Below are 27,182 nucleotides of genomic sequence, written 5' to 3' on the forward strand. Positions count from 1 at the left end.
CCTAGAACCATATGTTTTATGCCATGCTTGCTCCAATCAGTGCTTTAGTAGTGATAGTTTGTGCACAGCAAAATTTCTGCAGCAAAATCTTTCTAACGTGTTCAATTTTTATACCGTGTATTGGCTCATTTGTATACTCCTGCTTGCTTAACAATTTGACATAAATACATAGTAAACATAAAAAGCTTAAAAAAGCTTTGAATATTCAATCTAAAATACAAAAAAATGGGGAGAAAGAGAAACACGCACACACATTCTGAAGTATGAAATACACATTTAAAAACATGTGTGGGTATCATTAACACTTCATATACCTATATAAGAACACAAATTATTATTACATATTTAATCATATATTGGACAATAAAAGCATGTATTCTTAAATATACTAAAAAAGCTATTTGATTATACACAGAATTAATTGACTTTTAAAAGAAAAGCAACATAAAAAATAAAAATAAATAGTTTTAAAAAAAATATATTTTCTTTCCAATGGCATGGAAAATCCACGATTTCATTCCAATTACTAGTGGGAATTCAACTCCTCGCCAGCAGGAGGAGGCAAAGAACACCCCAGCAGAGCTGTTAAGTGTCACTCCCATTACCCATAATTCCCAGTCATTCGTTGCCTCTATCATCGGGAGGATGTGCGAAGATGGTGTCTGAAGATATTTAATCCTTTAATGGGTACTTTACCCTGCAAGCAAGGATTGGGGCTATGCTGTGTCCATGTAATTCTCCGTAGTAAGAGTAATGGTGGCTTTTAGCAGTAAGCAGACGGCAAGGTAGTCCTTCCTTACCTTTTAACAGTTAATCTACCCCTATGTAGAAAACCAGGGTTGGTTACTCTGCTTTTCCTATTCTCCAGGTCCCTGACAGAAGTCGTCTGGATCCACATACCTAACAATTCATTTTCAGGGGGCTTAAAAGGACAACGATTTTTCTAATGTATGTAATATTGCATTATTTTATTATACATAGGAGGCCAAAAAAGATTTTAAATAATAATGCTACAGCTTCAAGGACAGGGACATCTTTAAAACTATTGATCTATTATAAATGCCACAAGGTCTATATCCCTGTTCATGCCCTTGGGTTCTAAAGTATCAAGGGAATAGAAGTTTCTCGCTGTCTGAGAGTGCGTGCCCTATCACCTCCTCTTCGGTGTGGTTTAACCCAATCAATAGCTTTTACTGGAAGTGCTTTCTCCTTTCTATAATATAAATTCTAAATAGAAAATAGTGTAAATGTAATTTAGAAATTGTTTGCTCACTACCAAGTTCCAATTCTATGAATATCTATGTACCTTGATATGAGATACTGCATGAGTATGGATGTAAGTAGTGGCAGTGCCTGGGATCTGGTCTGAGATCTTAGGCATCTCCTACAGCATTACCAGATATCACAATAGTTTCCAGTATTTTTAGGAAGGACAAATGGAAACCCTAGTATTGTTACTCCTAACATGTAAACTTAAATAGACAGTCTACTCCAGAATTGTTATTGTTTAAAAAGATAGATAATCCCTTTATTACCCATTCCCCAGTTTTGCATAACCAACACGCTAATATTAATATACTTTTTACCTCTGTAGTTACCTTGTATCTAAGCCTCTGCAGACTGCCCCCTTATTTCAGTTCTTTTGACAGACTTGCATTTTCGCTAATTAGTTCTGACTCCTAGGTAACTCCACGGCATGAGCACAATGTTAACTATATGGGTCATATGAACTAACACCCTCTAGCTGTGAAAAACTGTCAAAATGCACTGAGATTAGAAGCAGCCTTCAAGGTCTTAGAAACTAGCATATGAGCCTACCTAGGTTTAGCTTTTAACTAAGAATAACAAGATAACAAAGCAAATTTGATGATAGAAGTAAATTGGAAAGTTGTTGCATGCCCTATCTGAACCATGAAAGTTTTATTTGGACTAGACTGTCCCTTTAAGTTCTTAGAATGTCTTTAGAACATTTTGGTGGTTGCATACTGTTCCGTCATATTATTTTGACATTTATGTTCAGAAACAAACATAACTAACTGTACTAGGAATATCACTTTCTTCACATACAGTTACTTTGGTAGTTTGGGAAACTCAAGCAGCTCTGATAAAAGCAGATGTTCCCAATTATTATTATTAAAATGCTTAAATATTTTTTTGTGGCATAAAGAGAAAAAAAATCTCCTTTTTTTTATTTGGTGGAATCTTTTGAGTGTATTCTGAAAAATTAGCTGTCAGGAAAATTGTATTTATGAATATAAGACTACATTAATGAAAATAACTGTCAAGGATCCCAGCTCTAACAGGACTCTATAGTGAATATCTAGAGGGAAGATAATATTGTAAGTTGTGCTGAATTTTCAAAGAAGGGAACATCTTTTTTTTTAACATTTGATATATTATAGTAAAGCCTGAAAGTAGTCTCTTTACAATCTGCAATGCCAAAATTTTCACAGTAGTCCTTTGAACATATAATGAGATATAAGAAAATTGTTATTTAATACATGCCATTTTTCTGTCTATAAAAAGTAATAATACTCCCTAATATCACAGATAGATGCCAAAACTGCCTTCAATAAAATTGAACACTAAAGTAATATAAACATAGGGGGGGGAATGCAGTTTTATTGCCCATGGACAAAGTGTATAAGTGGCTGAATGTAAAAATATGTGACTTTTTTTCTATGCTCTATACAGCATCATTTATTTATGTAAGTTTTTTTTATGTATTACATGTTTACATTGTCAAATGTTTATTTTATTGATACAATTTTCTCAGTAATTTGCAAGATGATTTAAAATAACAATAAATTGTATGTTTTATCTTTAAATTTTCAATTACTATTTTTTTCCCCATAAATAACAGATTTCTAACCATTAGGGTTTGGGGATGGAGAATTGATTCTAAATGAAGAACCTTACAATGATTGATAACCATATTTAAAAAATAATGCTATAGAAAATTACACATGAAATTTTAAGTGGTGACTTTTAGTAATTTTTGTGTGTTTTGTAACCTATAGGTATTTTTGGAGAGTGTACAATTTTCTTTAAAAACAAAGAAACAAAAACTGTTTTTCAATACTACTGTCTTGATTTTATTTTTAGCTGCACGTAAAAATAATAAATAAAAAGCAAAAACAGTCAATTTCAAGTTCAGGAGCAGCAAAGAACCTAGGTTCTAGCTGCTGATTGGTAGCTGCATATATATATATACCGATTGTCATTGGCTCACCCATGTGTTCAGTCAACAACCAGTAGTTTATTGGTGCTCATTCAGCAAAGCCTACCAAGAGAGCGAAGAAAAATTGATAATAGGAGTAAATTAGAAAGTAGCTTAAAATTGCATGATCTATCTGAATCATGAAATAAAAAATTTAGGTTTTATGCCCCTTTAAGTAATAGGGGGAAAAGGAGAAATATGGGAAGCAAGACTGGAAAAGTAGGAAAAAACACCCTGAAGGCCATATTACGAGTGGATCGCTAAAAGTTATGCACGAGCGATAAAGGGTATATCACGGGTGTTTGCATGCATCAAGTTTTCCGCTCATATTACAAGTTGAAAGTAAAAGCGCTTGAGCACAATTGAAGTTAACGCTCGTCGGGTTAGCGCGTCCTCAGAGCTCTAGTTAACTGGTTTGCAAAACAGAAAAGTGTCACAAAACACGTCAAAAATACATTGAAAATATAGTTACACTCATAATAACACTATCTAATAAAAATGATTCAAAAAACATATTGCACACAAAAGTTATAAGGGCTCAGATATGAGGTTTCAGCTATTAGAGAAAAAAAAGCAGGCAAAGGGTGTTAACATAGATATATATATATATTATATATATATATTTATATATATATATATATACACATCTCTAAATATGTGTATATATGTGTCACACCCGTATGCAAATCTGAAGAAAAGGAAATAATTTTTTAGTATCAATGGTTAGACCTCAATTGCCGAGACAAAATAGATGTATATTAGTGTAGCAGAAAGTTACTGAAAAATACAATGACAGGATGTATCTTCAATTGTAACACCAAGCTGTGATTTCTATAATGGTGGTGTAAATAGTATTACCCTATAGCTGCCTCATGTGCAGAGGAATGCACTGAGGGAATGCAGCAGGGAAATCGGTTTTACACCCCAGAGGTCAGAATAAAGAAAAATAGGTAAAAACAAAAATAGAATATGATGCACAACAACTATAAAGAATATTCAATAGTTAGTGCAACAATTAATTAAATGAGGTGATTGGAAAAAATAAAAATAAAGTATTATAGGAATATATCAATCTTGAATATTGTCCAATTAGCTTAAGAACTGAATAAGACTGAAATATTGTTGCAGCATACCACAGCAGAATTAATTATGAAGATTAGGCTTACCGGAGAAACTATTCGTTTGAGAGAGCTGAGTGATACAATGTATCGTTATAGAGCGCTGTGTAGTCCGACTGTGCTGAAGTTGGCGTGTGACGTCACAGCCTCGTGGCTTGCATGAGCGTAATTGTATCCCAGCTGACTGCCGAAGCAGTGTAATCCGGAGCAAAAGAAAATGACAAAGTGTTAAAGGGCGCTGTTGATAAATAACATAATATAGTTTTACCAAATGCTGAATCGTAGGAAATGTGAACAGTCTTCACTTTGGTAGATTGATCTAGTTGCGTGAATCCGTCTGTTAGGAAACTCAGTACAGAGCAGAAGTTGGCTTGTAGTGTATGAGAGGTATAACTTCAATACTAAGCACTTTGTGAAGTGGGAGGCAACCTTAAATAGGGTGGAGAGGATAAGGTGAGCAGAGAATTAAAGGGATAGTGATTACTGACAGGTAATATGAGAGGAAACCCTGACAGAATCCCCCATCTAATGAGCAACTCCAGGGGCTCATGGTCCTGGGCGATCAGGGTTTCTTTGATGAAAACTGGAAACCAGACGAGGTGCTGAAATGTTGCTAGCAGGTTCCCAAGAGTCTTCCTCCTTGGAGTAGCCCTTCCAGCTGATGAGGTATTGTAGAGCTCCTCTGTACAGGCGGGAGTCGAGAATAGATCTTATTTCATACTCGACATTTGGATCAATGGTAATGGTAGGAGTAGACCGTTGATTTGAGTTACGTCTAACCTCCCTATACGGTTTTAGTAGGGAGACGTGAAATGTTGGGTGAATCTTTATTGTATCAGGTAACTTGAGTCGAACAGCATTTGGATTGATCACTTTCTCAACTGGATATGGTCCAACGAAAAGAGGGGAGAGTTTTCTAGATGGAGTATTCAATCTCAAGTTTTTTGTAGAAAGCCATACTAAATCGCCTATTTGGTAGACTGGAGGAGTTCTTCTGTGTTTGTCATAGTAATGTTTTTGTATGTCTTTGGCCCGTTTTATGGAGGATTCGATAGATTTGAAATTAGAGGAGATGGAGTCAGATAATTCTGAAATGCTGGGAGAGAGAGACTGTGAGGTAGGTAACAACTGAAAAGAAGGGTGAAAACCATAGTTTGCAAAGAACGGGGTTTGATTGGTAGAGGCATGTAACGTATTATTATAACAGAATTCGGCATAAGGTAAAAGTTCAGACCAATGATCTTGTTGTGTAGAACAGAATGCTCTCAAGAATTGCTCAAGCCACTGATTACATCTTTCCGTCTGTCCATTTGTTTGTGGATGATACGCAGTAGTAAGTTTTCTGTCAATGTTGAATATTTTACAGAATTGCGACCATAACTTGCTGGAGAATTGTGTGCCTCGATCGGAAAGGATAGTAGAGGGTATACCATGGTATTTGATCACATTGGAAATAAGTAAACGGATAGTCTCCATAGCAGTAGGTAGTTTGTTATATGGAATAAAATGACACATTTTTGTGAACAAATCCACAACAACAAGAATGGTGGTATTTTTTGAGGAAAGAGGCAGGTCAACAATAAAATCAAGTGCAATGTCAGACCATGGCCTGTTTGGTGTAGGTAGAGAAAGTAGCAAACCATAGGGGGGCTGTTTTTCCTTTTTTGAAACTATACATGTACCACAAGTTTGAACATGGTTTTTTATGTCAGTGGTCATATGAGGCCACCAATAGTTTCTGTTAACTAATTCTAAAGTCTTAGTAATGCCAGGATGCCCAGCGAGTACAGAGTCATGTACAGAATGGAGGAGAGTAGATCTGAGAGTAGGTGGGATGTATAATTTAGAGTTGAAGTAGTAACAGCCATCGGGTTTGATGATAAGATCAAGCTTCGCCTTTGTTTTATCCTTTCTTTGTTCAGTTTTTAGGATAGGCATGGAGTTTGTGGTGAAACAGAGAAAATTTTGAGGTGGGATAAGAGATTGTTGAAGGGATGGTAAAGGTTTGTCCACTGGCATACGAGAGAGGGCATCCGCCTTCTGATTTTTTCCAGATGGGCGAAAAGTAATTAGGTAATTAAACCTTGATAGGAATAGATTCCAGCGGACTTGTCTAGCAGATAAGGTCCTAGTAGACTTTAGGTACTGTAAATTCCTATGGTCGGTATAAATTAGAATAGGAATAGCAGTCCCTTCCAACAGGTGTCGCCAATGTTCCAAAGATAGCTTTATAGCAAGTAACTCTTTATCCCCGATGGGATAGTTTTGTTCAGCCAAATTCAGGGTTCGTGAGTAGTAGGCGACAGGGTGTAGGGTTTTTTTCAAATCTTCCCTCTGAGACAAGATTGCGCCTACTGCATAGTTGGATGCATCGACTTCCAGGACAAATTGATACTTTGGGTCAGGGAAGCGGAGGATGGGAGCAGTGGTAAATTTTTCCTTGAGGAAGTCAAATGCTTTTTGAGCATCAGAGGACCATTTGAAAGTACTATTAGATTTTGTTAATGAAGTAAGTGGAACTGTGAGCTTGGAGAAATTTTTTATAAACTTTCGATAAAAGTTGGCAAATCCCATAAAACTTTGTACTTGTTTTTTTGTTTTAGGGATGGGCCACTGTAGAATTGTATTGATTTTGTTGTCCTCCATACGAATGCCTGCTGGGGAAATTTCGTAACCTAGGAATGAGATAGACTGCGAATTGAATATACATTTTTCAGCCTTTGCGTATAGATGGTTACTTCTAAGTCTGGAGAGAACTTGTTTAACATGAGTAATATGTTCAGATAAGGACTTGGAGTATACCAGTATATCATCCAGGTAGATGACGATGTAAACATCCAGGATATCTCTGAATACGTCGTTGATAAGATGCTGAAAAGTAGCAGGGGCATTACATAACCCAAATGGCATGACGACGTATTCGAACAATCCATAACGAGTTCGAAACGCCGTCAACCATTCATCCCCAGATCTTATTCGGATTAGGTTGTAAGCCCCCCTTAGGTCTAATTTAGTGAAGTATTTGGCCCCTTCAAGTCTCTCTATGAGCTCCGGAATCAACGGTAAAGGGTACCTATTTTTTATGGTAATCTGATTTAATTTTCTATAGTCGATTATGGGTCTTAGTGAACCGTCTTTATTTTTCACAAAAAATATCCCCGCACCTGCGGGAGAAGTAGAGGGGCGAATGAAGCCTTTTTTTAGATTTTCATGGATGTAAGTTTTTAAATGCAGAAGTTCAGGGTTCGACAGAGGGAATATATGCCCACAAGGTATTTCAGATCCTGGGATGATATCAATGGGACAATCGTATTTACGATGAGGGGGTAGGTTTTCACTTTCTGTCTTACTAAAAACATCAATGTACTCTTTGTACACATCAGGTACAAGGTTTTCAGGTGACACTTCGGTTGTCTGTAGTATAGTGACCGGAAAACAGTTGTTAATACAGTAAGGAGAAGAGAAAGTCAGTGAGTTGTTAAACCAGTTTATAGTTGGATTGTGAGTTTTAAGCCATTGAATACCCAGAACCACAGGGGAAACAGGTGAACAGATTACATCAAAAGTAATAAATTCTCTATGGTGGTCAGTGGTACTCACCAGGAGGGGTACAGTTTCATAAACCACAGGACCAGTGGTGATTTCTCTACCATCTATTCCCCTAAGAAAAACAGGAGACTTTTTCTGGGTTAGCGGTATTTTATTTACAGTGACATACTCCTTATCTATGTATGAAGCAGTGGCTCCAGAATCAACTATCGCGGATGCGCTGGCCCGCTGTTGTTCCCACTGTAAGAGAAGAGACAGTGTTAAATAAGAATGAGTTTGTACCTGGGTAGTACAACAAAATGGCTGGTATGAAATCTTACCCTTGTTCTGTCTGAGAAGGGATGGACACTCTTTTACTGTGTGATCGTCAGAAGCACAATATAGGCAGAGATTTAAGTTGCGTCGTCTGAGTTTCTCTTGGGGAGAAAGAGGACCTTTTACGAATCCTATATCCATAGGTTCAGCCAAGATTTTAGTAGAGGAAGTAGTATGTGAGGTAGTGACTTGTTTTTTGTAAGAGAAATCATGTGAAGACCTTTCTTGCTGCCTTTCCCGGAGGCGTCTATCTATGGTGATGGACAGGGTCATCAAATCTTCTAGTGTAGAAGGTAGATCTATTCGTGAAAGTTCATCTTTAATAGGGTCAGACAAACCCAATCTAAACTGGTTCCGCAATGATAAGTTGTTCCACTGTGAATCTTTTGCCCATTTCTTGAATTCGGTGATGTAGTCTTCTACAACCCTCTTTTTCTGTCTTAATCCTCTCATGGCTGTTTCTGCAGTAAGCTGTTTGTATGGGTCCTCATACAGCTGACCCATAGCAGTGAAAAAATTCTCTAATGAGTTTAAGATTTCTTCATTGTTCTCAAAGAATGTATTCGCCCAAGTACGGGGTTCACCCCTTAAGTATGATATCGTAGTAAGAACCCTCACCCTATCAGTAGGATAGGTATGAGGTTTTAATGCAAACATAAGCAAGCATGCGTTTTTGAATTCTCTATACTGGGATCTATCCCCATGGAATTTTTCTGGGGGACTAACTTGGGGCTCAGAGCCAGAAATTCTTTTGTCAACCACATCCCTAATATAAGCTTTTATAGTCTCATTCTCTGTTTTAAGGGAATTGAGACCATCAGTTAATAAATCAACCCTTTGTTGAAGGGCAATTATGTGTGGGTTGGTCTCAGCTGGGTCCATATTACTTTAGGGCTTAGTATTCTGTCACACCCGTATGCAAATCTGAAGAAAAGGAAATAATTTTTTAGTATCAATGGTTAGACCTCAATTGCCGAGACAAAATAGATGTATATTAGTGTAGCAGAAAGTTACTGAAAAATACAATGACAGGATGTATCTTCAATTGTAACACCAAGCTGTGATTTCTATAATGGTGGTGTAAATAGTATTACCCTATAGCTGCCTCATGTGCAGAGGAATGCACTGAGGGAATGCAGCAGGGAAATCGGTTTTACACCCCAGAGGTCAGAATAAAGAAAAATAGGTAAAAACAAAAATAGAATATGATGCACAACAACTATAAAGAATATTCAATAGTTAGTGCAACAATTAATTAAATGAGGTGATTGGAAAAAATAAAAATAAAGTATTATAGGAATATATCAATCTTGAATATTGTCCAATTAGCTTAAGAACTGAATAAGACTGAAATATTGTTGCAGCATACCACAGCAGAATTAATTATGAAGATTAGGCTTACCGGAGAAACTATTCGTTTGAGAGAGCTGAGTGATACAATGTATCGTTATAGAGCGCTGTGTAGTCCGACTGTGCTGAAGTTGGCGTGTGACGTCACAGCCTCGTGGCTTGCATGAGCGTAATTGTATCCCAGCTGACTGCCGAAGCAGTGTAATCCGGAGCAAAAGAAAATGACAAAGTGTTAAAGGGCGCTGTTGATAAATAACATAATATAGTTTTACCAAATGCTGAATCGTAGGAAATGTGAACAGTCTTCACTTTGGTAGATTGATCTAGTTGCGTGAATCCGTCTGTTAGGAAACTCAGTACAGAGCAGAAGTTGGCTTGTAGTGTATGAGAGGTATAACTTCAATACTAAGCACTTTGTGAAGTGGGAGGCAACCTTAAATAGGGTGGAGAGGATAAGGTGAGCAGAGAATTAAAGGGATAGTGATTACTGACAGGTAATATGAGAGGAAACCCTGACAATATGTATATATATATATATATATATATATATATATATATATATATATATATATATATATATATGTATATATGTGTATATATGTATTTACAGACATATATACACATATAAGCACATAAATACCTGGACCTGACTGAGGGAATAGCATGTAGGGGTGCCCACAAATTACATCTTCTGGTGTGCTGCTTAAGCTGGGGCTGACAACTGCCCTATCAGTAACTTAGCATTTAAGATTGAGTCTAGTGGGGGCCCTGGCCCTTTTTTTGGTTTGTTGCTCGGGGGCCCTGTCATGGATCAGTCACTGTGAGGGCCATGAAGTGTTGGTTTTGGCCCAGGAGGTTGGGGGGGGGGGGCTGTCTCTAACCCTTGACGTTGGGTGTCCTGGACCTGGAGTCAGTGGGGGCCCTTTCCTAATTTTTGCCCGGGCCCTGATTGGTCTCAGCCCGCCCCTGTATATATATATTTATATATATTTAAGTGCATTGGAGCCCTTTGCAGTTAAGTAGATGAAACATGAAAAAACATTTATGCAATATTCATATTTATTAATGTGTTATACTGTGTATTTACTGTAAATATTTCACATTCCAATGTTCTGCACATAGCAGAATATGTTCTAACTATTTCTAAATAGATACTCCTATATATATCTATAAATATATAAATGTATATATATATCTGTATATTTATACCTATATACAATCATATACATGTATATATAAAGGTATAGATATATATTGTACCAAAAAAACCATGAGATATGTATATATAAATATGTATATATGAATAAGTAGAATATATTCTGCTATGTGAAGAACATTGGAATGTGAAATATTCATATTTTCATGTCGGTTAGCGCATTTGAGAATATTGGATTGTGTTTGCGCTCGAGCAGACAGGTCAGAAGATGTCAAGAAAAATAAAATAATGAACATACTCATATTTCGTGACACGTATATAAAAAAAAGCTGTGGCTTACCATTGGCCTGTAGGGGGTCTGCTATAATCTAAAGCATTCTAACTCACTTCATGTTTAGCACAGTTTCTCTAAAGCGGCATTGGGTTAGCTCATGAGCAAAACCTGTTAGGTTGTTTTTTTTACAGTACGCCTCATAGCTCTCTGTTTAACAAATAGAGTGTGTGATACACCATTGGATTGACTATACCACTAGGGTTGCAATTTCTTGAAAAAAATACTTGCCGTGCTAATTAGCATACATTTACATAAATAATTGTGCAGCAGAAATCAGACTGCAATTGCTAGGACAAATTTTATGGGGTATCTCATGTCTGCTGCACATCGCGGCACATCTATAAATGCCGACAGCATACGCTGTCGGCATTTATCATTGCACCAGCAGTTCTTGTGAACTGCTGGTGCAATGCCGCCCCCTGCAGATTCACAGACAATCGGCCGCTAGCAGGGGGTGTCAATCAACTCGATCGTATTCGATCGGGTTGATTTCTGTCCGCTGCCTCAGAGCAGGCGGACAAGTTATGGAGCAGCAGTCTTTAGACCGCTGCTTCATAACTTCTGTTTACAGTGAGCAATCAAGGGGCATCAAGCTCCATACGGAGCTTGATAAATATGCCGCTAAGTGTTCATTTATTTGCTATTGGAATCCCACACACATAGAAGAGGTTTCTCAATAACCTTTGTTTCTATATTTATTTTTTATTATCTATATTAACCTGAACTTTAAAAATATAGATCATGTCAGTAAATACTGGTTAGGTAGCAAACCCGATGTATCACCCAACTGTATAAGATTTAAAAATTAAAAGGGACAGTAAAGTCAAAATTAAACTTTCATGATTTAGATAGAGCATGTGGTTTAAAACAACTTTCCATTTTACTTTTCTTATCAAATGTGCTTTGTTCTGTTGATATCCTTTGTTAAAGAGTAAAGCTAGATAGGCAGATAGGAGATTAGGAGGGTGCACGTGTCATTCTATGGCAGCAGTCTTTGTAACTATGTATAACATTACTTTAACAATGTTGCAAACACTGCTGCCAGGTGGCTGAAGACACGTGCACGCTCTTGAGCTCACCTAAGGTTTCTCTTTAATAAAGGATAACTAATGAATTAAGCAAAACTGATAACAGAAGTAAATTGGAAAGTTGTTTAAAATGTCATGCTCTATCCAATCCATTGAAGTTTAATTTTTAGTTTACTGTCCCTTTAAGGCTCACAAGGGGCTGATGGCGATGTGTGGAAAAAAATCACCTGAGGGATGCGAAAACAAATGTTTTAAAAGGATTTCAGAAGATCTGCAGGTGAGAATTAAATTGTCGGTATTGAGTTGCTTTTAAAACATTTAAAACAAACTTCAGTGTACTATACATTTAAATAATATATTGCATTGCATGGGTTACATAAATAGAGAATAACACTGTGAGTAACTATCCTTGTTTATTTTTTATAGGGAGTTAAAGATAGTAACTGGTGACTGGTTTTTTGAAGAGCGTGCTAAACGATTCAAAAATCTTAGCGTCCAAGGAAGCGATGTGGTCAGGAAATCCATCATGAGGAAGATACCAGGTATCCACAAATAGAAGTTATCATCTTGATGGACAAACCAGTGCATAAATCACATACATCCCTAGACTGGGTGCCACTTGACATTAATCAGATATAATGATTGGTCTCAGAAAATAAGTGCAAACTAAATCAGCCCAGCCAGAAAATAATACATTTTAGTTCATTTAAACCAACAGAAAATTCACTGTTCTCACTGGTGTTAATTTGCTTGTCAGTTATGTAAACAGTTTTTGCCTTGGTGGTTTATATTATTGTAGAGAATCATAACATTATGTATAAAATGATATTACTGTTATTATCTTTTGCCATAACTGATGCAGAAAAACAAGTGCTGTCACATCACTCACGAAAGACTTGTTATATTAAACCAGTATGACTAGAGACTCAGAGTAACATAGAACCGCTGAAGGGCACTTGCAGTAACCAAGATCGAGGCACTGCTGACAGATGTAGTCATTTATTTGCCAATGCACTGACCTTTCAGACCCATAACACTGTAGAGGTTTTATCGTTCATTATGGCGCTACAAAAATAAATTATAGCATTTTTTTTTTATTTTATTTTTAGAATCAAACAAAACTGAAAATGTAGAATCGGAAAACAAAGTCAATACTAATATCAGCGAAAATATCCCATCGATTGCATCGTCAGGAAGTGTGCAAAATGCAGCAATCAATGAAACGCGGTTAAAGGGGTAAATACTGATTAGCTATTAATGTTTTGTGATGTTCTATTTCAATATTTTTTTACCAGAATACTTGCATCTTTCATAGTAGTATAAAAAGTCCTACATTGCAAAATATTTACTAAATGTAGATAGCAAGAAGTATGTTTTTTTTTTGTCCTGCATCTTTTAATACATTTTTACCATTTAAAATAAAAAATAATTCTATAAATTCTATTGAGCATATTCATGTTATGCATCCACATAATAAAAAAAAAATAATAGATTTATTATCAGCACTGCACACACCATAGAAGACTATTTTTTCCTCTAAACAAACAAAATATTAATTGAACCTTCTTAATGCAAAAATGTATTTCCATAAACCTGAACACAAAGTGTACTCTATATTATAGATTTGGTGGATACGTTTGTTAAATGACCAAGTACAAGATGTAATTTTGTATCAGAATAGTATTACCTAGAATACATTGTATTGGACAATAAAGTAATAGTCACAATGTCAGACCATTTTAGCCTCTAATGGAGTTTATCTCCATGTTTTAAATTGCTTGTCAAACAGCCTAGAACCTCATGCTTAGCAGTGGTTTGATGTTTACAGATAGATAAAAGTAAATTCAGCTCGCAGATTGAAGGAGTTTAGTCATTAGCATAGATTAATTGGTTCCCCTATGTGACTGATTTAACTCACAGAATCTCAGTATATAGCATTAATATCACCTCTGCACCAGATTATTCTAACTAGGCTGAGACAATGGGGCCTATCTATCAAGCTCGAATGGAGCTTGAGGGCCTGTGTTTCTGGCGAGCCTGCAGGCTAAAGACCGCTGCTCCATAACCCTGTCCGCCTGCTCTGAGCAGGCGGACAGACTTTGCTGAAAATCAACCCGATCGAGTACGATCGGGTTGATTGCCACCTCCCTGCCAGCAGCCAATTGGCCGCAAATCTGCAGGGGGCGGCGTTGCACCAGCAACTCACAAGAGCTACTGGTGCAATACTGAATACGGAGAGTGTATTGCTCTCTGCATTCAGCGAGGTCTGGAGGACTTGATCCGCACTGTCGCTTTCTAGTTATCTACACCCCTCCACATTTGTGCAGGATTATACTATAGGTAAGAATTATTCACCCTCCATTTCTGTATATTAGTTTTTTCCAATGGGTAATGACCTTGTCACACAGTAAGTTATAACTCAGTGACCTAAATTCCAGTCTTGGCACCATTGTAAGCCAATAAATATATTTTCTGGCTCAGGACAAGATTAGACTATATTTAGATCCCTAGACAAATAATAATAATAATAATATAATGGTTTAGTTTTTCTAGCAGTGGCTGTTCTGTAAATCAGGCTGCAGGAGGTAGTAGAAGGGGTCACTATGCTTGCCCTGGCATAAGGCACCTAATGTCTAAAGGTGATGGAACATGTTGGATGGAGTTTTGAAGAGCCGTTGTAAAGTAATTGTTAGAAACTGGAAATCAAACACTTGTGATAACTGATATGCGTATAAAACTCAAACAAAGGGCACAGTGATGGTGGTGGTCCTAATGAACACAGCAGTGAGGTAGATATTACTAGACGTTGCTAACTTTTTCTGATCCATCTTTCCAGTACATTTGTTGTGACTTAAGTTAAATGTGTCACTCATATTTTGTTATTTTATTCAAAAGGTACCAACATATTTTTGTCAGATAAATAACTATTTACAGATACATTCTAGGGTAAAAGTGAAATCTTCTGTTTGATAACATCTTCAGATATCCTGAGAGCATGACTTTGGCTATTTGTTTACCTCTTTGCATGGGTTAAAAGATTTATTTTACTACTCTAATGAAAAGAGCATATTATTTTTACATTATTATGCACTATTTTTCATTGCTCATTTATTAAGATTATTAAATTCAGATAATGACTGGTCTTATGCTCAAACTTTCCTTTTCATTTGCAGTATTGTAGATAAAAAATCTGGAAAAGGAGAGGATGGAAGAAGCATTCGTTCAGATTTTGACTCACAAAGTATACGCAGTACCAGATCACTGCCTCGCTCGGAAGGGTGAGAAACAATATGCTTCTGCAATCAGTTTCACTGTGTTCTGAATCCCAGTTGTCCAAAAGCTCTTATGAGTAAAAGAATCAAACTTGTATTGAAATATAGTTCCCTTTAATGTAATATGTGTATGTATTTTCAAGAAAGAAATTATATATTTTTCTCTTGTTAAGTGTATCCAGTCCACGGATCATCCATTTCTTATGGGATATTAACTCCTCCCCAACAGGAAGTGCAAGAGGATTCACCCAGCAGAGCTGCTATATAGCTCCTCCCCTAACTGCCATTCCCAGTCATTCTCTTGCACCCAACGAATAGATAGGATGTGTGAGAGGACTGTGGTGATTATACTTAGTTTCATACCTTCACTCAAAAGTTTGTTATTTTATAATAGCACCGGAGTGTGTTATTCCTTCTCTGGTAGAATTTGAAGAAGAATCTACCTGAGTTTTTCTATGATTTTAGCCGGAGTAGTTAAGATCATATTGCTGTTTCTCGGCCATCTGAGGAGAGGTAAACTTCAGATCAGGGGACAGCGGGCAGATTAATCTGCAAAGAGGTATGTAGCAGCTTATTATTTTCTGACAATGGAATTGATGAGAAAATTCTGCCATACCGATATAATGTAAACTCAGCCTTAAATGCAGTAGCAGCAACTGGTATCAGGCTGTCATGTATGTATATTTTACACTTCAGTATTCTGGGGAATGGCACTTCACTGGAATTATACTGTATGCATAAAACTTTAGCCTAATTTGCAGGGACTAGCAACAGGCTTTTTAATAACACTCAATTTATTAATGTTAAACGTTTTTTGCTGGCATGTAAAATCGTTTAATTTTCTGAGGTACTGGGTGAAAAAATGTTTTGGGCACTATTTTTTTCCACTTGGCAGTCGTTTTATTTAATTTATGACAGTTTACTGATCTCTCTCACTGTTATGTGTGAGGGGGAGGGACCTTTTTTGGTGCTTTTGCTACGCATCAAAAAATTCAGTCAGAAGTTTATTGTCTTCCCTGCATGATCCGGTTCATCTCTACAGAACTCAGGGGTCTTCAAAACTTGTTTTGAGGGAGGTAATCACTCACAGCAGAGCTGTGAGATTGAAGTTGACTGTGATAAAAAAAAACGTTTATTTCTGTATTTTTTTTTTTTTTTCTGCTATCAGGGTTAGTTATCCTTTGCTAATGGGAGCAATCCTTTGCTAAAATTGTGTTTTTTACAAAGATTTGATGCTATAACTTTTCAGTTTATTAATTTTCAACTGTCATAACTTTTTCTGTGCTTCTTATAGGCACAGTACGTTTTCATATTATAGTAAATTACTTGAAAAGTATTTCCAAGTTGCTAGTTTATTTGCTAGTGTGTTAAACATGTCTGATTCAGAGGAAGATATCTGTGCTATATGTGCTAAAGCCAAAGTGGAGCCCAATAGAAATTTATGTACTAACTGTATTGATGCTACTTTAAATAAAAGTCAATCTGTACAAATTGAACATATTTCACCAAACAACGAGGGGAGAGTTATGCCGACTAACTCGCCTCACGTGTCAGTACCTGCATCTCCCGCTCGGGAGGTGCGTGATATTGTAGCGCCGAGTACATCTGGGCGGCCATTACAAATCACATTACAGGATATGGCTACTGTTATGACTGAAGTTTTGGCTAAATTACCAGAACTAAGAGGTAAGCGTGATCACTCTGGGGTGAGAACAGAGTGCGCTGATAATATTAGGGCCATGTCAGACACTGCGTCACAATTTGCAGAACATGAGGACGGAGAGCTTCATTCTGCGGGTGACGGTTCTGATCCAAACAAACTGGATTCAGATATTTCAAATTTTAAATTTAAGCTGGAAAACCTCCGTGTATTACTAGGGGAGGTGTTAGCGGCTCTGAATGATTGTAACACAGTTGCAATACCAGAGAAAATGTGTAGGTTGGATAAATATTTTGCGGTAACGGCGAGTACTGACGTTTTTCCTATACCTAAGAGACTTACTGAAATTGTTACTAAGGAGTGGGATAGACCCGGTGTGCCGTTCTCACCCCCTCCGATATTTAGAAAGATGTTTCCAATAGACGCCACCACACGGGACTTATGGCAAACGGTCCCTAAGGTGGAGGGAGCAGTTTCTACTTTATCTAAGCGTACCACTATCCCGGTGGAGGATAGCTGTGCCTTTTCAGATCCAATGAATAAAAAGTTAGAGGGTTACCTTAAGAAAATGTTTGTTCAACAAGGTTTTATATTGCAACCTCTTGCATGCATTGTGCCTGTCACGGCTGCAGCAGCATTTTGGTTTGAGTCTCTGGAAGAGACACTTGAATCAGCTCCATTAGATGAGATTACACACAAGCTTAAAGCCCTTAAGTTAGCTAACTCATTTATTTCAGATGCCGTAGTACATTTAACTAAACTTACGGCTAAGAATTCCGGATTCGCCATTCAGGCACGCAGAGCACTGTGGCTAAAATCCTGGTCAGCTGACGTTACTTCTAAATCTAAATTGCTTAATATACCTTTCAAAGGGCAGACCTTATTCGGGCCCGGGTTGAAAGAAATTATCGCTGACATTACAGGAGGTAAAGGCCATGCCCTGCCTCAAGACAGAGCCAAACCTAAGGCTAGACAGTCTAATTTTCGTTCCTTTCATAATTTCAAAGCAGGAGCAGCATCAACTTCCTCTGCACCAAAACAGGAAGGAGCTGTTGCTCGCTACAGACAAGGCTGGAGACCTAACCAGTCCTGGAACAAGGGCAAGCAGGCCAGGAAACCTGCTGCTGCCCCTAAGACAGCATGAATCGAGGGCCCCCGATCCGGGAACGGATCTAGTGGGGGGCAGACTTTCTCTCTTCGCCCAGGCTTGGGCAAGAGATGTCCAGGATCCCTGGGCGTTAGAGATCATATCTCAGGGATACCTTCTAGACTTCAAATTCTCTCCCCCAAGAGGGAGATTTCATCTGTCAAGGTTGTCAACAAACCAAATAAAGAAAGAGGCGTTTCTACGCTGCGTACAAGATCTTTTATTAATGGGAGTGATCCATCCGGTTCCGCGGTCGGAACAAGGACAAGGGTTTTACTCAAATCTGTTTGTGGTTCCCAAAAAAGAGGGAACTTTCAGGCCAATCTTGGATTTAAAGATCCTAAACAAATTCCTAAGAGTTCCATCGTTCAAAATGGAAACTATTCGGACAATTTTACCCATGATCCAAAAGGGTCAGTACATGACCACAGTGGATTTAAAGGATGCTTACCTTCACATACCGATTCACAAAGATCATTACCGGTATCTAAGGTTTGCCTTTCTAGACAGGCATTACCAGTTTGTAGCTCTTCCATTCGGATTGGCTACGGCTCCGAGAATCTTCACAAAGGTTCTGTGTGCTCTTCTGGTGGTACTAAGACCGCGAGGAATTGCGGTAGCTCCGTACCTAGACAACATTCTGATACAAGCTTCAAGCTTTCAAACTGCCAAGTCTCATACAGAGTTAGTACTGGCATTTCTAAGGTCACATGGATGGAAGGTGAACGAAAAGAAGAGTTATCTCTTTCCACTCACAAGAGTTCCCTTCTTGGGGACTCTTATAGATTCTGTAGAAATGAAGATTTACCTGACAGAAGACAGGTTAACAAAGCTTCAAAATGCATGCCGTGTCCTTCATTCCATTCAACACCCGTCAGTAGCTCAATGCATGGAGGTGATCGGCTTAATGGTAGCAGCAATGGACATAGTACCCTTTGCACGTCTACATCTCAGACCGCTGCAATTGTGCATGCTAAGTCAGTGGAATGGGGATTACTCAGACTTGTCCCCTACTCTGAATCTGGATCAAGAGACCAGAAATTCTCTTCTATGGTGGCTTTCTCGGCCACATCTGTCCAGGGGGATGCCATTCAGCAGGCCGGACTGGACAATTGTAACAACAGACGCCAGCCTACTAGGTTGGGGCGCTGTCTGGAATTCTCTGAAGGCTCAGGGACAATGGAATCAGGAGGAGAGTCTCCTACCAATAAACATTCTGGAATTGAGAGCAGTTCTCAATGCCCTTCTGGCTTGGCCCCAGTTAACAACTCGGGGATTCATCAGGTTTCAGTCGGACAACATCACGACTGTAGCTTACATCAACCATCAGGGAGGGACAAGAAGCTCCCTAGCAATGATGGAAGTATCAAATATAATTCGCTGGGCAGAGTCTCACTCTTGCCACCTGTCAGCAATCCACATCCCGGGAGTGGAGAACTGGGAGGCGGATTTCTTAAGTCGTCAGACTTTTCATCCGGGGGAGTGGGAACTTCATCCGGAGGTCTTTGCCCAAATACTTCGACGTTGGGGCAAACCAGAGATAGATCTCATGGCGTCTCGACAGAACGCCAAGCTTCCTCGTTACGGGTCCAGATCCAGGGATCCGGGAGCGGTTCTGATAGATGCTTTGACAGCACCTTGGACCTTCGGGATGGCTTATGTGTTTCCACCCTTCCCGATGCTTCCTCGATTGATTGCCAGAATCAAACAGGAGAGAGCATCAGTGATTCTAATAACGCCTGCATGGCCACGCAGGACTTGGTATGCAGATCTAGTGGACATGTCATCCTGTCCACCTTGGTCGCTACCTCTGAAACAGGACCTTCTGATCCAGGGTCCCTTCAAACATCAAAATCTAATTTCTCTGAAGCTGACTGCTTGGAAATTGAACGCTTGATTTTATCAAAACGTGGTTTTTCTGAGTCAGTTATTGATACCTTAATACAGGCTAGGAAGCCTGTTACCAGAAAGATTTACCATAAGATATGGCGCAAATACTTATATTGGTGCGAATCCAAGAGTTACTCATGGAGTAAGGTTAGGATTCCGAGGATATTGTCTTTTCTACAAGAAGGTTTAGAAAAGGGTTTATCCGCTAGTTCCTTAAAGGGACAGATTTCAGCTCTGTCCATTCTTTTACACAAACGTCTGTCAGAAGTTCCGGACGTTCAAGCTTTTTGTCAGGCTTTAGCTAGGATCAAGCCTGTGTTTAAAACTGTTGCTCCACCATGGAGTTTGAACTTAGTTCTTAATGTTTTACAGGGTGTTCCGTTTGAACCCCTTCATTCCATTGATATCAAGTTGTTATCTTGGAAAGTTCTGTTTTTAATGGCGATTTCCTCGGCTCGAAGAGTCTCTGAGTTATCTGCCTTACATTGTGATTCTCCTTATCTGATTTTTCATTCAGACAAGGTAGTTCTGCGTACTAAACCTGGGTTCCTACCTAAGGTGGTCACTAACAGGAATATCAATCAAGAGATTGTGGTTCCATCTTTGTGTCCTAATCCTTCTTCGAAAAAGGAACGTCTGCTACACAATCTAGATGTAGTCTGTGCCCTGAAATTTTATCTACAGGCAACTAAGGATTTTCGACAAACGTCTTCCCTGTTTGTCGTTTATTCTGGTCAGAGGAGAGGTCAAAAAGCTTCGGCTACCTCTCTCTCCTTTTGGCTTCGTAGCATAATACGGTTAGCCTATGAGACTGCTGGACAGCAGCCTCCTGAAAGAATTACAGCACATTCTACTAGAGCTGTGGCTTCCACTTGGGCCTTTAAGAATGAGGCTTCTGTTGAACAGATTTGCAAGGCTGCAACTTGGTCTTCTCTTCATACTTTTTCCAAATTTTACAAATTTGACACTTTTGCTTCTTCGGAGGCTGTTTTTGGGAGAAAGGTTCTTCAGGCAGTGGTTCCTTCCGTATAAAGAGCCTGCCTGTCCCTCCCGTCATCCGTGTACTTTAGCTTTGGTATTGGTATCCCATAAGTAATGGATGATCCGTGGACTGGATACACTTAACAAGAGAAAACATAATTTATGCTTACCTGATAAATTTATTTCTCTTGTAGTGTATCCAGTCCACGGCCCGCCCTGTCACTTTAAGGCAGGTAATTTTTCCATTAAACTACAGTCACCACTGTACCCTATGGTTTTCATTTCTCTGCATGTTTTCGGTCGAATGACTGGTAATGGCAGTTAGGGGAGGAGCTATATAGCAGCTCTGCTGGGTGAATCCTCTTGCACTTCCTGTTGGGGAGGAGTTAATATCCCATAAGTAATGGATGATCCGTGGACTGGATACACTACAAGAGAAATAAATTTATCAGGTAAGCATAAATTATGTTTTTACAAAAAAAATGTAATACATTTTAAAATGCCCACTTTTAGATGCAAAATAAAATTATTCTTGCATCAGTATAATAAGTTTGAGGTAGAACAATTACATATGATTTCTTGGTGTATTTAAGAGATATGTTTGCAAACTGTCACTTGAAACCGTGTTATACTGCTCATTATGTTGCAAAGTATATAAACAATATATAAACATCTTGTGGGATTGTCACGGCTTGACATGTCTGGCTTGCTACCTGCCCACAGCTGTCGATTGTCCCAGGTAAGCCCACAGACCAAGCACCCCGCCCATTACTCCACTCCTCCTGATGTTGCCCTGCCCACAAAAAGACAACAGGCCCTTTCTAACCTCCTGCTTCCCAGAAAGCCTCCGGTAAATGTTGGGAGGTATAAATAATTTAAAAATAAAGTGCAACAGCTCTCTTCTTCCCAGACTTTCATGATTTAGAGAGAGCACCCAATTTTGATATCCTGAATTGAAACTTAATTTTTCTACATTGTAGCAGACTGATGTAGACTCATGCTGTGCATGTAGCCAGATTACAAGTGGCGTGCTAATGATATCGCAGGCATAATAAGCTATATCACTGGACCACGCTACCATTAGTGCGCAACTTTGATATTACAAATCCATGGTAAAACTCGTTAACTAGAGAAGGGTTAGTGCATCTATCTGACTTAACTCAACTGCAGCCTATACTTTCAATGGATATTGCGACCACGCTAACTAGATTTATAGTTTGCACTCGTGCAAAAGCTGAAAGTGTGCTAGAATTAATTAATGAAGAACAGTGTAAGGGTTAAAAAAAGTTGCACAAAACAAATAAAATACACATTAAAATAAAGTAATACACACATATAAACTTTTTAACAAAAAATATATCATATTATTATTAATAAAAAATGTTTTAAAAGAGATATGGTATATAGCAAAGTATTTGGAAAGAGCTCCAATATGTATGTGTGTGTATATATATATATATATATATATATATATATATATATATATATATATATATATATATATATATATATATATATGGAAAAAGCAAGATAGCGTCAGCACTTCTTCATATAAAATTTCACTTTATTGAGGTTTCAGACAAAGATAAAAACAGCGACGTTTCGAGTCAACACAGACCCTTAGTCATGCAATGGATTATGGGAAAAATCACCTTCTTTTATAGCACCTGTGTATCAATTAACTTGATTTGCCTACATATAATCAAAATGCCATTTTGGAATTTTTGACCCCTAACAGGTCAGAATGATTAGTGAATAATCTTTGTATCTAAATTACAATTTTTCTTATGATGCAAGGTTTATGTTATGTTACAACATATGTGATACAACCCACATTGTTAAAAATATCATACAAAGTTACAAAACTATTTTACACTAATACTTATAAAAACAAATGAAGATCATAGTCTTTGTTTAGACCATTCGGACTGAGTGTTTTTAGATGCTGTATCCACCATACCTCTCTTTTCTTTAACAGTAACTCTCTGTTACCCCCTCTCCTTTGTTTTGGCATGTGGTCAATTATTTGGAATCGTAGCTGGCTAACTGTATGTCCAGCATTGATAAAATGTGATGACACAGGTAGTGTCATGTCCTTACATCTGATGGAAGATTTATGGGCACTTATCCTATCCTTGATAGGGTTAATGGTCTCTCCCACATAGCCCCGCCCACATGGACATTTCAGAATATACACTACATAATCAGTATAGCATGTATATAAGCCTTTAATTTCACGTTTCTTGTTATCATTTATTTGTGCTATGTATTTCCCCTTAATCATGGAATTACATTGGGCACAGTTAAGGCAGGGGTATGATCCTTTGTTAGCTGTTGTAAGATAGTTTATGGTATCTTTCTTATTGGTACCTACATCAGATTTTACAACTAGGTCTCTAATATTTTTGACCCTCTTAAAGGAATTAATTGGTGGTTTTTTAAATTCCTCAATGTGTGGATTCGTTTTGTTCAATATATACCAATGTTTTTTAACAATTTTTGTGATATTATTACTAAATTGATTATATGTTGAAGAAAAAATAAGTTGTTTTTTATCAATCTGATTTTTGTTTTTGCTTTTGTTAGATGTTACATCATTTGGTTCTCTAGTTTTTAATTTAACTGTTTGTTCATTAGTGGTTATGACAGCTTGTGGGTAACCCCTATCTAAAAATTTATTTCCCATTTGTTTTAATCTTACTTCTTGTAGATCTTTTTCTTTTACATTACGCATTGTTCTTATGAACTGACTCTTGGGAATGGCGTTAAATACCCTATCTGGGTGGTAGCTGTCAAAATGAAGCAATGTGTTACGATCTGTTGGTTTACAGTATAGATCCATTACTAAACAGTCATCTTTTTTGTATACCAAAGTATCAAGATAGCTTATTTTGAACTGTGCTTGGCTGATTGTGAATTGCAAACTTGTTGTACAATTGTTTAATTCCTCCACAAAGTTCTCAAGGGACTCCAATGTGTCCCCCCATATGCCAAATATATCATCTATGTAGCGTAGCCATATTTTACAGTGGCTTTGATATTCATTGTTTAAATAAACATATCTGTTTTCAAATTGGCTTACGAATATATTGGCATATGAGGGGGCCACATTGGAGCCCATGGCGGTTCCCTTCCTCTGTATATAATATGTGTCTTGGAACAAAAAATAGTTAAGATGTAATATTATATTCAACATATCTTCTATGAAATCACATTGAGCATTAGTATATATCTTATCTTTTTTGATAAGATCCAATACAGATTGAACTCCTGATTCGTGTGGAATTGAAGTGTATAGACTCACTATATCTAGTGTAAATAATATATCCTTTTCACTTATTCTTACTTCATCTATTCTAGTCAGGAAGTCCCCTGTATCTTTTAGAAATGATTGCTGGCCTGCCGCTATTGGGTTCAAAATTTTATCTAGAAAAATTGCTATGTTTGCAAAAACTGATTCCGTGCTTGCCACTATGGGTCTACCCGGTGGTTCCTTAAGATTTTTGTGAATTTTCAGGGTAGTATAAAATACAGGCGTAATGGGGTCTATTTTTATGAGAAATGTGGCTAAATTCTTAGTAATAACTTTATTTTCCAAAGCCTTGTCTATTACTGCCGTTATTTCTTTTTTGATGTCTGGCAAAGGGTCATGGTCTAATATAAGATATATTCCACCATCTGATAGTTGGGACAAAATTTCCTGTATGTAATATTCCTTATCAAGGACCACTACCGCACCGCCCTTGTCTGCATTTTTAATCTCAATTAGATTGTTGTTGGATAGGTTTTTTAGGGCCTTACGTTCTGCTGTAGTGACATTGGAACTCATTCCATATTTAGGTGTTATATACAATTTATGGATATCCTCTTGAACTAGCTTAATGTATGTTTCAACTCCAGAGTTGGAAGTACTGGGTACATACTTAGATTTATTTGTCAGTCCTAATGGTCTAGTGTCAAATGTCTCCCTCTCATTTACTGTGTTGCTAAATACTTTATCAGTGTCTACAATATTACCAAAGTATGCTTTCAACCTTAAATTTCTAAAAAAACGATATAGATCTTTCTCTATGGTAAATTGATTAGCATGTACAGTTGGACAAAAGGATAGCCCTTTATTAAGGACACTTAGTTCATCTTTAGTGAGTTCATATTTTGAAATATTAATGACTAATGTCTCTGCCGGGACTGGCATCTCGCACTGGTTAGTGCCATTACATATCGTATCATTTGATGTTATGCTATATACGTTACCACTCCCGGCAGTTTGTTGTAATATATCGGAAGTCCCATTTATTTCTTGCGACCCTTCGGGAACCGTTTGTTCCTCAACCTGTTCGATTGCCGGTGGTCGGGGTTTCCAGCTCTTATGTTTCTGTCCTCCCCTCCGGTATCGGTATCTGTGCCCATGTATAAAAAATCCTCCGATGAGGATGAATCTGTGGCTGTCGTTGTCTTTTCTATGGCGTGTCTCCTTCCTCGCCATGCTCCGCGTCCTCTTCCTGGTCGCCTCCATCCAACGTCATGAACCTCTTCCTCATTGGTCCAGCGGTACACGTGATTTGCCTTGTAATCCTCGTCGTCTCGATTGAACTTATTTCTCTTAATCTCCTTTAACTCCTTCTGGTAGTCGTCAAGGATCTTGTCAATCTCTTTCTTTGTCTTTAGCAAATCATCAGCAGCGAAGTGAGTATTTACTTTATTTTCACTTTCAGATACCACTCTTTTTTGTATCTCAATCTCTTCCTGCAGGCATTCCACTGTCCAAACAATGATATCGAATGAACACTTATTCAGTATACATTCAAATCTTTTTTTGTATTTATCATTGTTGGTCATGATTGTCGGTCTCAGCTTTATTCTTAAGCCCCTTGGAATTCGTCTTACACGGAAATATTCTGCAAGGGTGACACTGTGTAGTTCATATGACAGGAGCTTTTTCCTTGCCTTTTCCCACACTTTGACAGTGCTGGCATTTGATATTCCTTTCAAAAAGTCTCTTGGACCTCTGGCTAGAGCCGTAATTCTTGAAGTATCTAAATCCGAATATGAAAAAACATCCGTGTCTTCATCTGTTACCTCCATTTAGTTCTCAGGTGCACGTAACTTGTAGCAGGAAAGTATAGACACAACTTTAACAGGTAAGTCCAGCACCTTTCTTAATGCTATTTTTTCAGCATTTTTTCAGCAACCTTTTTTCAGATTACAGCAGTGCACGATCACTGAGTGGGGTCTGCCAGCCCACATTTTTAGATATGGAAAAAGCAAGATAGCGTCAGCACTTCTTCATATAAAATTTCACTTTATTGAGGTTTCAGACAAAGATAAAAACAGCGACGTTTCGAGTCAACACAGACCCTAAGTCATGCAATGGATTATGGGAAAAATCACCTTCTTTTATAGCACCTGTGTATCAATTAACTTGATTTGCCTACATATAATCAAAATGCCATTTTGGAATTTTTGACCCCTAACAGGTCAGAATGATTAGTGAATAATCTTTGTATCTAAATTACAATTTTTCTTATGATGCAAGGTTTATGTTTGGTGATTTTAACCCAAGACTATGTTACAACATATGTGATACAACCCACATTGTTAAAAATATCATACAAAGTTACAAAACTATTTTACACTAATACTTATAAAAACAAATGAAGATCATAGTCTTTGTTTAGACCATTCGGACTGAGTGTTTTTAGATGCTGTATCCACCATACCTCTCTTTTCTTTAACAGTAACTCTCTATTACCCCCTCTCCTTTGTTTTGGTATGTGGTCAATTATTTGGAATCGTAGCTGGCTAACTGTATGTCCAGCATTGATAAAATGTGATGACACAGGTAGTGTCATGTCCTTACATCTGATAGAAGATTTATGGGCACTTATCCTATCCTTGATAGGGTTAATGGTCTCTCCCACATAGCCCCGCCCACATGGACATTTCAGAATATACACTACATAATCAGTATAGCATGTATATAAGCCTTTAATTTCACGTTTCTTGTTATCATTTATTTGTGCTATGTATTTCCCCTTAATCATGGAATTACATTGGGCACAGTTAAGCACAGTTAAGGCAGGGGTATGATCCTTTGTTAGCTGTTGTAAGATAGTTTATGGTATCTTTCTTATTGGTACCTACATCAGATATTTTTAACAA

At 37.7% G+C, this 27,182-nt stretch overlaps 1 protein-coding gene across 3 annotated transcripts in view; it reads left to right on the forward strand.

Moving 5' to 3' along the window:
- The window catches only part of SYTL5 (synaptotagmin like 5), a 407,166-nt gene that overhangs the window by 130,162 nt on the left and 249,822 nt on the right, over window positions 1-27,182 (forward strand). For all 3 annotated transcript variants that reach the window (XM_053706464.1, XM_053706465.1, XM_053706466.1), the window contains exons 4-6: window positions 12,497-12,612; window positions 13,180-13,306; window positions 15,244-15,348. In XM_053706464.1, coding sequence (XP_053562439.1) covers window positions 12,497-12,612; window positions 13,180-13,306; window positions 15,244-15,348 — 348 coding nt within the window. The remainder of the gene's footprint in view (window positions 1-12,496; window positions 12,613-13,179; window positions 13,307-15,243; window positions 15,349-27,182) is intronic.

The sequence above is a fragment of the Bombina bombina genome, chromosome 3, assembly GCF_027579735.1.
Source record: "Bombina bombina isolate aBomBom1 chromosome 3, aBomBom1.pri, whole genome shotgun sequence".
NCBI classification, from domain to species: Eukaryota; Metazoa; Chordata; class Amphibia; order Anura; family Bombinatoridae; genus Bombina; species Bombina bombina.